The 16910-nt window shown below is 48.2% G+C and overlaps 1 protein-coding gene across 1 annotated transcript in view; it reads right to left on the bottom strand.

The window, feature by feature from the left end:
- Itga9 (integrin subunit alpha 9) overlaps positions 1–16904 on the bottom strand; it is a 392948-nt gene extending 376044 nt beyond the window's left edge. The window contains exon 1 of the mRNA XM_004635243.2: positions 16719–16904. Within this exon, the coding sequence (XP_004635300.1) occupies positions 16719–16882 (164 nt within the window). The 5' untranslated portion in view covers positions 16883–16904. The remainder of the gene's footprint in view (positions 1–16718) is intronic.
- Between the last annotated feature and the right edge of the window lie 6 nt (positions 16905–16910).

Consider the following 16910-nt stretch of genomic DNA (forward strand, 5'->3'; position numbering starts at 1 on the left):
ATATACACACACCCCAATAGAATGAGTGAAAGACTTGAATAGATGTCTCATCGAAGAAGACAGCTATATTGCTAATAAACACATGAACAAGTTTTCAGCTACATTAATTACCAGATAAATTCAACTGAGATGCCATTCACACTGCCTACAGGGCTAACACTGAAAAGACTGGCAACGTCTCATGCTGACAAGGGTGTAGGACAACCGCAGCTGCAGCCTTCGCAGTGCTGTTGGGACAGCAAACTGCGGAGACCATCTGGAAAGCTCATCATTGGCTCTAATAAAGCCGAGTATGTGCCCATTCAATACCCAGTCATTATACTTCTAGGAACCTGCTCCACATAAACGCATACATGTGCTCACCAAGAGACACGCACAAAATGTTCACAGCTAAATACATAATCCTCAAAATCGAAAACAAACCCAAGAGCACATCGGCGCTAGAGTGGATAGGTACATTGTAGGATGGGAAGGCATTTTGGTTTCGCTTTTTGTTTGCTTGTTTGTTGGATTTTTTTTGTTTGTTTGGGGAGAGTTGTCTTGGGATTTTTGTTTTTTGGTTTTGTGGGGGGTTTTTTAGTACTAAAAGTTGAACTCAGGGTCTTTGCACTGAGCTACATATGCTTTTTATTTTTACCTTAAAGGATCACATAAAACTCCCCAGGTTAGGCTTGAATTGACAAGCCTCTGCCTCATGCAGTGATAGGACATGGAATGGAATTCTATACAGCAAAGAAAAAATCAGTGAACAGCATTCATCTGCAATCACAGAGATGAATCTCAAAAATATAACACTGAGCAGAAGATGCCAAACACAATAGCTTACTTATGGCCGATTCCATTTATCTGAAGCTCAAAAGCAGGCAAAGTTTACTATGGAGTTAGAGGGCAGAATAACGGTTACCCCTGGGAAGGGGGAGGAGGTTGGGATTTAAGGAGGGACCTTCTTCATGCACTGTTGATGTTCTGCTTTTCTTCTTTTTTTAAATCTTTTATTTACTTGGTACAGAGTCTCACTACGCAACTTGGACTCACAGTGATCCTCCTGTCTCAGCCTCTCCAGTGCTGGATTACAGGCATGGGCTACCACACCCAGATTCAGGGGCTGGCTGAGTGCGGGGCCAGCACAGCATGCAGTACTGGGGCTCAAACCCAGGTTCTCACGCTTGCCAGGCAGGCGCTTAGACCACCAAGCTATCTTAGCCCTGTTTTAGTTTTTTAGTTTACTTTGATTCTGACTGGTATTTACATAAATTCATAATTCATTTAAATATACATGACATACACAAGAACTTGCAATAAAAATGGACAATTTAAAGATATCCCTTCTCTCCACTCCACCATATACACAACATGTACACTTGGAGGGGGTTGGGGAGTCAGAGAGGAACCACAACCCACATCTTCAGTCCCAACACAAAGTACTGATGTCGGCACTCTGAGGAGCCCAAGAAGGATGTTCCACATTTTGATCCTCAGAGCTGCCTGGGACCAGCCATCCCCCCAGAGTCCTTTCTGGCCACAAGGAAAGACCAGGGCATGCCAGAGGGCAGAAAGGTCAGGTCTGGGCCTGGAAGCTTACAGCATGGTAGGGCATGGTAGTAAGTTCTCCTCCAGGTCTTAGAAAACCAATTCCTGCCTACAGTTTTATGTGGTTTCTGGAAAGTTCTGTGCTAAAGATCTATAGCAGAGGATACAAAACAACATTAACCAGGCACAGTTTGTGCTGAGCTGTGTAAGCCATTTGGAAAAGGTCTTGCAGGATGAAACTTTAAAGGAAATCCACACTGGTGTTCAAAGAGGAGAAAATTCCAAGCTACTGCTCAATAAGAACATGAGCTGCTCCATATCTTCAGCAGTCAGGAAGGAGACAGAATTCACCGTACAAGGCATTATGAAATGTAACAGCCCCCACATGCCTTGGAGTAGAATGGATTTTCCACTATGTAACTGTAGAAAAGGTGCCTTACAGAGTTTAGAATGATCCTAGACAGCTGCCGTAGTGATCCAGCTGGCCCCAGCCCCTTCCCTCTATCCTCAGAGTCATTTTTATGTTGGAGCCTCAGTGATTCACCCTGACACCACCACCCTGGCCTCAGAATGATGCTTTCCCACCAACACTCTGCCTAGGTGGAAGAGTGGGTAAATAAGCCCTCCACACCACACGGCAGGTGCTTGAGGCCCTCAAGGGGAATTTCAACAAAGGCTGGAAGAGATCACAGAGAACATTGTCACTAACCCTGCTCAGAGGCCTGATGTATGGGCATCTTATCTTAATTCTCACTGTCCCTGTGCTTAACCCTCCACACTCAAAACTCAAAAGATCCCTGGGGACTCAGAGAGACAGAGATGTTCCTACTCACTCCCACAACACAGTATCTCTTTGCAAGTCAGTCTAGAGGCACTGTATTTGTTTCTACCAAGATGCCCTACTGGGATGTGAAGGGACACTAGGTCCCCCAAGAGTGAGAGAACCTACTCCAGCAGGCTGTAGCCTCTTGCACTGGCCTGGGAAGCTCACGGTCCTCCAGTCTCACCGTGGAGGGCCACAACTGCAGAATACCCAAGCAGAGGCAGGGCTGAAAGCCACAGCCCTTTGGAAAGCTAAGTGAACGCTTTCCCTAGCAGACTGCACTGCCTCATCCCCCACACAAGGGCAGTTTGGCTGGCCTTCGTCTGCTCTAACTCAAATGCATAATGACACATAGAACAGCAACTACAGAGAGAAGAAAGCCACATGAAGAGATCGATTTCCCTCTTGCTTCTGAGCCTGAGAATTAGAGCCGGTGGGGCAAGTGGAAGACTACTCTCTAGAGTGCTAGTTGTTTCCACAAGTGAGAAATAGCAATCCGACCTACAAACAACTGAAGCATCCTCAGCCTTCTTCACATGTCAGGCCCTCAGTGCTGGGGAACATGAAATATTTCATCTACTGAAAAACCCCAGAGTCATGGGGTGGGGTCCCAAAATGCCCACCAACTCCAGAATTACATCTACACAGTCAATTACTGCTATTTGTAATTCATTTCATAAAATTTACCATAAATAGAGGGGGCACAGGTCAATAGAAGAGTTTGCTTGGCATATGCAAAACCCTGGGTTCAATCCCCCAGCATTGGAAAAAAAGCATAAAAAATAGACACTTATAACTTACAAAGATTAGAAAAACCTGTAAAATCAATATACTGTTCCTGTATCATGTTTCCAATGCGGGCACTGAAACCCTAGAAATTTCAGATATACCACTGCTCCAAAACACAGACAGGTTCCTAGGCCATCCAAGCAGAAAAGGATCATGGGCAACTGAGTTGTCAGGGGCCACATCCCCTAGCCTAGGGCCAAGATTGAGAGGGGCAAACTGGACACTATAATTTAAACAGAAGAAGAGACCTGCTGAATTATAATTCCCTTCCAAGCCCAAGGTACACAATGGTTCTAATAAAAATGACTGATTCTAACCCTCATAACATCCTTCTGGTTCAAACTTCTAATCGGCTGGCTAGATGAGATGATTTTTCCCAAATCCCATGCATGGAAAATAAAGCATGAGCTAAAGAGGCAAGGCGTGTGTGCTCACACGTGCACAGCACTCCCAGGGTGGCACTCTGGACAATGCGCTTGTATCTCTGTGTTTACAGAACACAGTGACTTCCTCCACAGCCTGGGATGGCTCTTTACCTGGGCCACCATCCAGGAAGACTGCTGCCGCAGACCAGCCCTCCAGAGTGGCTCTTCTGAAGTCCATTCAGCTGGCTTTTCGCCAAACTGATCCTGAGAGATTACAATGGCTCAGAGTACAGAGCAAGCCACTGAAAAGATGCCATATGCTTTTTCTCTCATTGTCCTCGGAGTTATAAAAAGACATCCCAACCCCTTTAAACACCCACTGCCAAAATCTTCCCTGGTAGTCTTCAGAAGAAAACGTGCTTTTCCTCTATCAAAGGGCCTAAGTGTCCTCAGCAACAGGCTCCTCATGAGGTTGGTTTTCCCTGCTTGCTGTTTTAAGTGTGTCCATACCAGGCACTTAATAGACATGCAGAATCCCATAGCTCTATCAGAATGTGTGCTTTAATAAGCTCTCCGAGAAATGTGCGCTCTAAGAAATGCTATATTACCACCTAAACTGATTACAAATAACCAAGACCATTTGGAGACAAAGATCTTGTCAAGGATAGCCTTCCTTGAGAAGTGAGGCTTTCCTCCTATCTCATCACCAGTTTAAGCTGCCACAAACTTCAAGGACACATGAAAGTCCTCTCATTAGCCAGGACTCTAGTCTTCTAATTAGAGAAACTAGCTTGTCACAAACACTATCCACAGATGCTGGCTAGGCTCTCTAGGGGCAATATCAAATAAAGTCTTCACAGTAACTCTATGGGAGATACTAGCACTAATGCCATCTAACAGACAGGGGAACCAGGCACCAGGCATACACCTGGGACTTGTCGCAGTCCACAACTGCCAACACACAGCATATACCCCAGCAGCATGGCACACTGCCCACTTCATACTCTACCCAGCCCACATCAGCCAGAAGGGAGAAAAGGAAACCAACTGACACCAAATGCCCCCTCTGGTGCCAACTGCTCATGCACATGACCACACCTGAGAAAGCCCAAGGGAGGCTATGGGCAGCTCTGAACTGAGGACTGTTTTTTTCTTTTAATTAATTTTATTGAGAAACAAATAGCTTCAAAACCGATTAGTAGGACAGTTTCAGTAATTAATATTTGCATATTATCTTTGTAGCAGTTATTCATAGTACAAGATACAGACATGATATCCTGTCCAAACACTATAAGTACAAATCTTTCTTATTGAATTAAGAGAAAATAGCTGTATATCTATCCTATTTTGTATATACAGATACAAAATGGTCCTTCATTTGTATCCCCTTTTTTTGTTTAATTTTGTCAGAGAAGGGTATTTCATTGTCATTTAAATATTGTAGGTGTGTGAATTCAGCAAAAAAATTCAATACAGTCCAGTGGTCCATAATAGTAGTAGGTTTTCCATAGGATTGGCAATGTCAGGAGTTGTTGACTTGAGCCTTTTACAGCTGAGCATATTAATGTGGCTTTACTTTTTATACCTCATTTTTATACTTCTCTGCTGGATGGTTAAGACCAAGATAAAGTAAGACCTATAGAATAAGAAATGTAACTTTTGTATGTGAAAAGGTCAGTCAAATCCCCTCAGGATTTATCCTGAAACCTTGTACTGCAGTTTGTAGATCCTTTGTCAGTGTCAGCCATGTGGATAAGTCACAGCCATTTATTGACCAATTTTGAGCTGAGGACCCTGAATTCGAAGCTCCGCCCATCAGAGGACAGACTGGAGTTTGGTTCAGAAAGGAAAACTTTCTCCTCTTCCTCCTCTTGCTCTTGCTCATTATTGTCGTCGTCGTCGTCGTCGTCGTCGTCGTCGTCCTCCTCCTCCTCCTCCTCATCCTCCTCCTCCTCCTCCTCAGGCTCAATCTAAATTTCAATCACCTTCTTGATTTTCCAAAGCACTGACATTGCTAGCACAGTGTTCCTAAAGGTTTGCCTCTCTTAATGAGTCCTGCACAAACCTTTTGGAAAATGTGGACCCATCTGTTCATCTCCTGTGCCCGTTATTCTGATGAGAGTGATTCCTGCTCAAGGCCATCCCAGTGTGTCCTTGTTCATATGTACCCCACTCCAAAATGCTGGGTTACATCACTAGTACAATGCTGAGCCCAGCGGTGTCCATGTTCCTTCCAGCGTCTCCCAAATCTCCTAGTGTAGCAGTTTAAGTGTCTCCTATTTTTCCAGCAAAGGAGCTTTCTTGGTCCCCTGGGTACATTTAGAGCAATGACAAGGGCTCCAGCACAGCGCTGGCCTTGCTCTGAACTCTGCCCTCACATCCCAAGAGTAATGTGCAGGCCTTCCCTGGAGAGCAGAAGGAAGGGAAGGGCCGAGCCACAGCTGCTTCCCTGGGGAAGGCCAGGAACCCAGGGTGTCTCAGAGGCTCCATCCCTCCCCACAAATACCACAGCAGCCTCTCCACAGGGCAAAACTAGAGCCAGATTCAGGACAGCAACTGGGGATTACAAACTTAAAGCCCATTAGGTTTGCTTTCATGCATTTGTACCCAAAGCCAAAGATTCCCCAGGGACCCATGTTTCAGTTACATGACTTGAATTCAATCCCTGCGTGTCCACCACAGGGAAACCCCAGGAACCACTCACAGCCCTCACTGGTCACAAAACACTAAGGCTTCAGAAGAAGGCGAGCTGGTGTCACAGAGCCACCTCCAACCCCCCGGCAACCCTTCCCTCCCAGAGGAGGAGAGAGGAAGCAGTGCTTACCAACCAGAGCCACGGAACCTAAAAGGTCTCAGCAGCTGCTCTTATATGTGAAGAAACTGAGGCAGCAGGTGTTTATCAGCAGTGAAATTTCTGGGGCTTTGAACTGGTAATTACACCTGGCTTCTACACTTTGTGAGCTAGTTACTCAAGATGACGAAGTGTAAGGTGCACAGGCGGCAAGTTGGAGGTCAGACTTCACCTCTACCCTGCCAACTGTGCGACCTCAGATGAGTTTCTCAGCTCCTCTGAGCCTGTTTTCCTCTGCTGTAAAATGGAATTAAAAAGTACCTAACAAGGATTCTCATGAGGTTTAGACAAGAGAATGTTTAGAAAGTATCTAGTGTAGTACATGGTACATTGTTCAAAAGAGTGTCAGAATGCTGGGTGGTACTAGGCCAAACACTTTGGCTCTCCATTTCCCCCAGCTCTAACTCTTGGCAGGACACACAAGCTTGAAAATCCCTACAACTGTGGGCCATTTTCTGCTGTCCTAGGCAGGAACTTATTCAAACCATCAGCTGACATCATAAAAATCTGGAAATGGACAGGAAGATTTCACCACCAGCAACACTAGAAAAGTGGCCTTAGCGCTCCACCCTTCCTATAACCCTGCCCTGTGCAATAGGACTTTGCATCTTCTTCCATGCACGGATGAAGTCTTGTGTGCACCTCCTCTTAGGAGAACCTGGCTCTGTAACTCGCACTGCCCATAAGCATCCAGGCTGAGGCTTCAGGGGACCAGGCCTGTGTCAGATCGTCTCCTGGCACCCTGCCCAGCCACCACGTGTCCAACCCCATGCCAGCCTGCTGGAGAATAAAAGACACAGGCAGAAGAAATAAGCCACCTGAGCTGCGCTACACCAGCAAGCCCAGAGGTGACAGCACATGCATGAGGAAGCCCAGCTCAAAACTGAAGAAACACCTAGCAGAGCCCAACCTGAATTGTCAGCCCCAGATTCACAAGCTAACAAAGGCCGGGTGTTCAAGCCATTGAGTTTTATGGTGGTCTATTTCATGGCAAAATGGTAATAACAGAGAACAGATACCTCATCAGGCAAGGGCATGCCCCTTCTGAAAGGAACTGGTCTGTAATAACTGCCACCCACCATGTGCTTCTCGATCTAAGCCACGTAGTGAAGCCTGCAGCAGAGAACTACTGCTGCATTTCCTGCAGTCACCTCAGCTCCTTTCCTTCCCAAAGAGAATCTTATCAACAGCTATGACCACCAACTTTTTCTCAGGGCTCTAGGCAGGGTCGAGTGGTAGAGACAGTCCTAAAGAGCATGCATGAAGTCACACCCAGGTGACCATGGATAAAGCTCCTTACTCTCTTTTCCCTGATCACAGCAACAAAGGCAAGAAATATATTGCCCCCTCCTGAGCAGTACTGAGGTACAAAACTACAGACGGCAGTGCTTGTGGCACCATGCACCCAGGGATGGGTAGATTAAAGTCTTGAATCCGTGTGGCCAAGGCAGACAGAAGTGCTTGGAAGCAGCATCTGGGCGCTGTGTGTGTGTGTGGTACTGGGGAGGAATCCAGCAGCGCTCTGCACTGAGCTACTTTCTCAGCGCTTTTCATTTTTAATATTGAGACAAGGCCATGTTATGCAGCCTGAACTAGGCTCAAATTTGTGATCTTCCTGCCTCAGCTTCCCAAGTACCTAGGATTACAGACAGGCACCACTGTGACCAGTTCAGGGAATCTTTCCTTCTGACTAAAGACCCGGATTCCTTGGGCAAGAATTGATGGGGTTGCAGAAGATAGCACTGAGGAATCTGAGTCAGATTCACATTCAGTCAGGTCCAACTGAACTACATATACCAGAACACTGCTGTAATCTCAGCATTCTGGGGGACTAAGGCAAAATGATTCTGAGTTTGATCCCAACCTGGGCAATTTAGTGACTCCATGAGACCCGTCTCAAATTAAAACACACACACACACACACACACACACACACACACACCATATTTAAAGTGCTGTGTGTGTAACTCAGGACCAAAGCCCTGGGTTGAATCATTAGTGCTAAATGTAAACAAATAAATAAATGTAATTTTTAAAATGTAGGCCTGCCTGCATTCAAACTGCAACTATACCACCGCTTTCAATGACTATGAGCACACAGTAAGTATCCATCGAAGGCTGCAAACATCATTTGTATTCTGGGAATTGTACGTTGAAGTAAATAAAAGGAGAAAGAGGAGGGCAATCTGTACTGGAGACCATTGAGTCAGAGAGCAACATAGGCAGACTCCGTGCCCTGCTGGGAAAGGCAGGGTCCCACTGTGGAGGGGCGCTTGGCCCCAGATGCCCTGCCAGAGAATGACGCGTCCTCGGAGGCTGCTGGCCAGGCCTGAGCTCGGTCTTGGCAGACACAGAGGGGAGGCAGCTGGAGAAGGAAGCTCAGCAAAAGACTGATAATGCCCTTCCACACAGAGGGCATCAAGCCCACATCAGGATCTTGGGACAGAGTGAGCTACAAACTCCCGGGAGAGCAAAATAAAAGCCTGATGTCTTCCTTTGGCTTCCTGAGGCAACTTTCTCCTGCACTCACGCCCCCAAAAGACAGGGCAGTGCTTCTGCATTGAAATAGTGAATATAGATACAAAATTTTCACCACTACCTCTGCCTTTAGAACTGTAGATCTACCTCAGAGACTCATGTGGAGCCCAGGACGGGCACTAGAGCCACTCACAGCAGGTGTGCCTCCCATGGGCTCCCTGACTCTGTAAGACCACAGGGCAAGAAGCAGCTTGTGAAACTCTAGGATTTGTAAACCCACAGATCCTGATTAAAGGGCCTACTGTCACATCAAGTCTGCCTGGCATTAACATATGTATCCTCAGAGCGGGATGTGGCACCATACTACCAGCACTCTGGGAGGCTGAGGCAAAAAGATCCTGAGTTCAAGGCTGTTTGGACTATGGTTTGGGGCCAGGATGGAATACAGTGACACTGTTTCTCAATAAAAGACAAGTGTCCTTAGAGAAATGGAGCATCCCATTTTTCCCTGGCCTGCTTTGTGACTATGCCTCCCTCCATCCACTTTCAGCCCTCCTGGCTCCCACCTCCCACTCAGGAAGCACTGGAGACCAGAAGAGCTACTCCATATCTGTAGCCCCAAATTCCTGATCATATATACAGAAAGTAAAGAAAACTAATCTCCTCCATCTCAGTTCATCCCCAGGAGTGTTTAAGGCCACCTGGGCAGCTGCCTGTCCCACCTGTTGCTGATGTCACTGCTGCTAAGTGCAGCTCATAACAGAAGTCCTCTTCATACTCCTAAAAAGCAGATATTGGGGCCCAAGTGAGCTTGTATTTTCAAAGACTAGATTTTTCCCAGTCTTGGACTTACTTCCACTGTCTAAGACTCCCTCTGGCAAGAAAAGGAAGGTAGGGATAAAACAAATTATTCTGCTTTGGTTGGTAGCCAAATCTACTTGGATGAAAGGATTCATGGTTCAGAGAGCTGAATGGCTCAGCCCAAGGCCACGCTCCCTGCCTCAGTTCTCTCACCTGCATTGTCTGACTTTAGACAGAGACGCTCTGAGCATCAGCTGGCAGCAAGAACTGTCTGGATTCTGCTTCTGGGCCAGTTCCAGCGGCCCCACATCAGTCCTAACTCTCCACACCGACTACAGCGAGATAAGCACAGACACGCACGACCCCAGCCCCCAGACCAAGGAGCACATTCTCCATCTTCCTGACATGGCAATTACTGCATGGGGGGAACCCAAGCAGCTGAGGAGAAGGGTACTCCCCATGCCAGCCAGCGGCCAGGGCAGTGAGCTAATGGTCCCCAGCTGCAGCCCCTCCAGCTCTGCTGCAGTGGAAAGTCGAGGCTGTCTCTTTGCAAGCAGCCCCAGCCAAGAACTGATCAGGCAGAGGATCACCATCTTTGCCCAGTAGTCCCCACTAAGTCGACGGGTTAATCAAACCCAGGTCTCAGTCTGCGGCTTCCCTGCCCAATCCTGCTTCCTTCCCCTTTTATAGTCCTCATACCCAACTCCCAACAGTTCTCTTGCATTTCTTAGTATTTACCTCTTGAGGCTGCAAACTGACCCAATCCCCAATAAATGTGCACTGTTCCCTCCATCCTCTAAGGCCCTGATCCCTCACTAGTGAACTGGAGACCACGCGCCAGCTTGTCAAACACTCAGCTGAAGACTATTGCGCTGATGACCCCTTGTTGATGCCCAGCAAACACTATCTGATGGAATTAATTTTGAATTTTAAAGTTGCATGCAACATCCTTGAAAGAGACAACTGCAGAGAACACTTTGGCTGCTTTTAATAAATGTGTAAACATTTTCCCCAGACAAATCATAACAGAAGTTATCAGAAGGAGACCATTTCCTGAACAGCAGCATGTCACCAGGGACTCAGAGCTGGCAGGGGCCGGGCCCTTCACACTCTCACACTCAGAGCTGTTAATGATGCCTGAGAGGAGTCTGTCTTCTTGCCCTGGTAGGTTCTCCCTGGGCAAGACAGATGTCTCTTGCATTCAGCACCAACTCAGGAAACAGCACCCTCCCAGCATCAGGCTCTTCGGGAGACCATCCCAAAAGCCCTGAGAAGAGGCTTTCTGGGTCTCCTCAGAACCCCTCTCACATGTGAGCCCACCTTCCCAAGAAGCTGGAGAGAGCAGGCTCTGTAGGCAGAATGAGGATTGGAAACAAGGTCCAAGAATGCCATTTCCAGGAAACCCAGCCGAGGAAATGCAACTATACCTTTGCCCAAGAGCCCAGCATGGGACACAGGAACCTGGCAAATATGTCCACCTGAGGCCTAAGAAGGCAGGGCTGCCACTGCCACTTTCAGGTGTCTCCTCAGAAGGATAAGCTGAGCCAGAGGTGGAGGACGGAAGGCCCAAAACCCCTCCTCTAAAGCTTTCACTTTCACAAGAATCTCTCCATCCTTCTGAACAATTCATCCCTGCCTCAGACCCAGCCTCCCCCAACAGGAGTCATAACATAGGTTGCATTTTGCCCGAGAAGCAAGACAGCCACCTCCCTCCAACTTGCTCACCCATCTGATATTTAGGTGGAGTTTTCATTCTTGAATCTCTAGTCCTCAGCACAGAACAGATGCTCCAGTGTTTGATGAATGAAAACTAACTTCAGCAGTCTACACGTCTTAACTTCCAGCACCCCTCTTTTGGTTTCAATACTCAAATATGCTAAGAGTTCGTTTTCCTTTTTTTCTTAAGCTTCCTTCTTACCCTTGTCTAGCCTTCCAAAAAGCCCCAGCAATTGCCTGGCAGCCACTGTGCAATGCTGAACACGTCTCCCTGTGGCCTCTAGCCACATGTGGCTATGGACAGGCCTGGTGCCACTGAGGAACCAGAGTCTCAGCTTTAGTTCACTTGAACTAGCGATCATCTGGCTAGAGGTAACGACACTGAGCAGCTCTCCAGAACATTCAGCAGTAAGTCTCAGGCTTATGAACATAGGAGTTGCAAACTTTCATAGGTGTCCTGTACCAGACTTGTTTGTTAGATTACAAACAAATTCAATCTACAAACTTTGTCCCAGCGTGGAATTTGTTTATAAGTCAAAGACTCACAGTGGTTTGTTCCTTTGTCAGGCCACTTGTGTTCACAAAGTCAGATTTGTTGGCTCACTGCTGACCAAATCAAAGGAAGCCATTTGTTTTGGTAAAAATCAGAAAAGACTTTCTCAAAGATAAGGGCCCATCTGCCTCAACTCCCCGTCTCGGCACATACAGGCAGGTAAGGGTCTCTAACAGCAAGGTACAGTGCGGGATGGAATACAGTGGAACAGCACTCGTGCTCAGCTTAGTTCCAGTCCTTCCAGAACCCAGACCTCTCCCTCCTCTACATAAGAAAATCAGGCTTACTTATTCTATCCATTCTTCTGGGTGGAGGAAAGGTAGCCAGTTATGCCCCAGGCCTGAGGAAGTTCACAAGTCACTTGCCTCTAAAGGAAAAAAAATCTAATGTTTCGAGTTCCATTTTGTAGTGCCAGTTACGCTTTTAATTCTCAACCTGAATACAAGGCTGTGTTCCCCCTTAGGCCTAACTTCCTCCTATGCCTTACTCAGTGGTGTTCTAACAACCCCACAAAAGCAAAACGTTAGGGCATCTTGCATTTCCCAGCACTTGCTCTGTGCCTGAGCACAGCCCTCACAACGTGTCCCAGCAGAGGCGACAGGAAGCACGTCGCCAGAGAGGAAGCCAGTGCACCCGACCACTTCGAACTCCAGGGCGTCTGGGGCAGAGAGGGAAGGGAGGGGGTATACAGCAGCCTGAGTGCATTTATTTATATCACACAGTGTTACAGTTGTCGGCTCTGCAGCTGAGGAACTGCTAGGGAAAGGGACAGAAATCAGCTTTGTCCACGTCCCCTGGCACCTACTGCTGTGGTTCAAAGGATGCCAGCAGACCCAGGAGTGGGAGGTATATGAGAGCTCTGGGTGGGCGGACACTATCTGGGCCTCCTTAGAAGAAGGAAAACTGATGCACGTGTATGTTGATTCCCAAACTAATGCAAGTGTCCTCAGGTTACATCCTGGTCCATCAGCCCTAGGGACAATTCTCATTGCCCAGGGTACGGAGACAGGGGTGCTGTCAAATGAGCTCTTTGAGAGAGAGAAACTAGGTCTGCAGTCTCTATCATTGGTAGGATATGGCTACAGGAAAGGACTTAGCACAGGGCTGAGAAAGCAAGATCACTCCATTCTTTAGGCAGGCATCTGGGACTCCTTGGTCACAATTTTGGTTTGTGTGGGAATAGAGACATTCGGTTATAGGAATAAAGTAGTAAGAGTTGCAGTCACAGACCGCATTGCCATGCTTTGGGATGTGTATGTGGAGGTCTCAGAAAACAAGCTGGATGTGGTTCAGGTCTGGAATGCCCCCAAAAGGCCCATTTTTTACAGGCTTTGTCCCCAGCTTAGTGCCATCAGAGGTGGCAGAAACTTTAAAAGCTGAAGCCTAGCAGTAAATTACTGGAGATGTGTCTTTGAAGAGAATTTGGGCCCCAACCCCTTACTCTTTCTTTTTTCACTCCGTGGCCATGAAGTGAATGGCTGTGCTCTCGCACAGGCACTACCATGATGTGCGGCCCCAGCACAGGCCCAAAAGCAAGGGTAAAGGGCAACAGATCACAGACTGAAACCTGACACCTCCAAAGCTTCAAGTCACAACCAACTTTACCTCCAAGTTGAAGGTCTCAGGTATTGCTACAGTGTAAAAAGCTGACTAACCCTCAGCTCTGCAGCCTGGGCTTGGGCTCTCCCCACCCCTTCCAGCATGTTCCACACCGTATATACCACACATCCCTAGAGACAACTTGTGAAGTATCTGGCCAATCAGTAGGGAGCAAACGTTCTTCAATTACAAAATAATCAAAGAGCTTCCAAAAGCCAGAAGAAAGGCACGGACATAAGGGTTAACTGGCAGTCATCATCTTTTCCCTTCAAAGTTTCGGTACACTTTTTCTTTTCTATCATTGGCCTGCTACCAATGATGAGACTAGTTTCTCTCTCTCGCAGAGGTTCCCATGGACCCCAGAAATACCTGCCCCTGTCCTGGCAACAAGACCAGCACCAAACAGCACCATCCAAGGCCTCCTTACTCGGTGCCAAGATAAGTCATTTTCCTTATCTATTTTGACTATTTTTGTGATCTTCTTAAATCCATATAGGATTTTATGGTCGTTAGTGCTCTAGAGCAGCATTTTACTAAACTACTCAAACCCCAGTGCCTAAATAAATCAATGCATTTTCCTGAAGTGCACGCTTCAACTTCACTAGCACTTTGGTAGTGCAATAAAAATGCCTCAAAGCCACCATCCTCTCTAACTCAGCAAATCTAACCCCAAGGATTGATCTGAAGGAAATAATTAAGGATGTCCATAAGGAATTAGCTATAAGGACGCTTTCTCCAGCTGTCATTTATAATTATGAATAACTGGAAACAAAACTATATGCCCCTCAAATGAGCTTGAAAACACAAGACACAGAAACAGACTGCCCAGTGGTAGGAGTCCAACAATAAGTCACTAAGTCAACCCACCAACCCTTGAATGGAAAGTTAAGGTGGAGACCAGGGGAGATGCTGTTTCCATAGCACTTGAAGCTTATACATTGAAGTTGAGCCCAGACTTTAAGAAAGGTATTGCAAAATTTTATCAGAGGGTCTTGATAGGGGCCTGTGCAAGTGAGAGGCCAAAGCTTACACTTCGTTCCTCCTGAGTTCTGTCTACCTCCTAGAAAAAAGAGAGGAGGAAATGTTAGCGGTTGCTCCAAAGGCTATAGCACTAAGACTGGTTTCATAATTCACAGAAAACACATTCAAGGTCTTGGAGAGGAAGAGGAAAGAGAGTAAAGAATGGGAAAAGAGAATAGTTGAAGAAAAACATTAAGAATAGAAATCAATAAGAGGCAAAAAATTAAAAATAAATGAAATCATGACAAATGTGGGAGGAAAGGGGATCTGCTTCGAAAAGATTTTAGCAGAGTTTAGTAGGTCCATGAAAGGGACAATCATGCCAGTACAAAGAGAAGCTGCTCAGCATCAGAACTGGAGGGGACATGGCAAGTCCAGCAGTACAGATGCAGGGGTTCCCATGGACCCCAGAAATACCTGTCCCTGTCCTGGCAACAAGATCAGCCCCAAACAGCACCATCCAGGGACTCCCTACTCGGTGCCAAGTGTGAAGCCAGACTGTCCTTTCCTGCACTTTCCAGGTCTCTTCCCACACAGCTTTTCTTCATTCCCTTTTCAAAACTAAGCTGGCTGTAATATTCAACAATGGAACTTAAAAAAAAATTGGGGTATAACTATGAATGTCCATTTTGTATCTGTGTATTCAAAGTGGTTGGGATAGATATATAGTTGCATTCTCTTAATGAATAGAATGATATTTTCTAATGGTGTTTGTAAGTAGGATCACAAGTCTGCATCTTGTACAGCAATTAACCACTAAGAAGAATATATGCAGTGTATTATTTGTTGAAACTGTACTTTCGATTTGATTTGAAACTGTCTCATTGCTATATGTTTATCAATAAAACTTTGGAAAAAAAAAACTAAGCTGGCTGAACACCTCTTCTCTGGGTCTGCTCTGGACTCTAGTTGTTTCCAACTGAGGAAGCTTTAACCTGTGGGCCATCCAAATCCAGGTGACAGGAGCTTGCCACCTCTCCCTCCAGTGGTGAAAGGTGGCAAGGCACTGCGGGCAGCTGCAGCAGGTAGATGGCACACAGGCTCTGGACCCCCGACCACCCACTGGGCCTCATGGCCCCTACCCAGAGCAGCCCTCTATTTCTGACAGTTGTTCCCAAGTGTTTGGTGCCAAGGTCACACGCCCAGAAGCCCAGCATGGGATTCTGGGATGCGTTCTCCAACCGCTTTTGCCCCGGCTGCATTTGTACCAAATCTAAAGCCCACGGTGGACCTGAAGTCTGGAAAACACAGGGAAGGTGTTCAGCCTGCTCTCTCTTATAAAGAGGACTTGGCAAGTGCGGGAAGAAAGTTATGTCTTAAAACTTAACAGGGGTAAATGCTAGGGAGCAGACGCGGAGCTAGACAAGTGCTACACAAGGACTCAGAAAATGAGTTCTCTCGGAGACAGCTCTCCTAAACACTGTTACTAAAGAGCTGGCCGGCCTCCGCAGTGTTCCGGTTTTCCGGAACGCGTGAGGAGCTCGAGTCGCCTCCCACCCTTCGCTATCGGCTTGTCCGATTCAGAACAGAGACTTTCCTGCAGAGCTCCTAGCAGACAGCACACGCATCGCTGCTTGCGATGTCCGACCTGTCACCCCGAGGGATGCCACACTGGGGATCCCTCGGTACACCCCATCCTGAAGCGAGATCGCGAGGGAGAGACCAAGGAGGGCAGCAGCCCCCTCAGGGCTCCTCCCGGACTGGGCACTTCAGGCTCGCTGCTCTGCACTCCGGACCTAAGCTCCCCGACCTCGCAGAGCCAGGTCCCTCGCCTGCCCCTCCGGAGCTCGTCTCCGGGACGGGCGGCACCCGTGACATAAGGCCCAGGCTACCAAGGACCAGCCACACCGGCTTCGTCCCCTCGGGTTCTCTGCCGTCCCCTTTCCCGCAGCCGCCGCACCTCTCAGCTCAGCTTCTGCAGAAGGCTCGGGGTGCGGGCCCCGACCCAGGAGCCCCATTCCCGCCCTACCCCCTCCCCGGTGGCCGCGCTTCCTGCGCGCAGCGGCGGCAGGGGACGCGAGCCTGGTCCCGAGAGCCGCCGGTCCCTGCCCGGGATGTCGGCGGGGCCGGGCCGGCATCCTCCTCCCCTTGCCGCGTCCTCGCGGCGGAGACGTTTAAATCGCCCCCCGGGGACGGCGGCTGGGAGGAGGCCGGAAAGGCGGCGGCGGCCGGGCCGGGGCGCGGGGCACTCACCAGCGCGTGTTGTCGTGGAAATGCTCCAGTACCGCGTAGCCGAAGAAGGCGCCGGCGGGGCCCTGGAAGCGCACGGGGCGCTGCGGGTCGAGATTGTAGGCGCTCGCCGGGGTCCCCGCGGCCACCAGCGCCAGGAGCAGCGCGCGGAGTCCCCCGGCGCCCATCCCCGACCGGCGGCCGCCCTCCCGCGGC

The sequence above is a fragment of the Octodon degus genome, unplaced genomic scaffold, assembly GCF_000260255.1.
Source record: "Octodon degus isolate 3935 unplaced genomic scaffold, OctDeg1.0 scaffold00071, whole genome shotgun sequence".
Lineage (NCBI taxonomy): Eukaryota > Metazoa > Chordata > Mammalia > Rodentia > Octodontidae > Octodon > Octodon degus.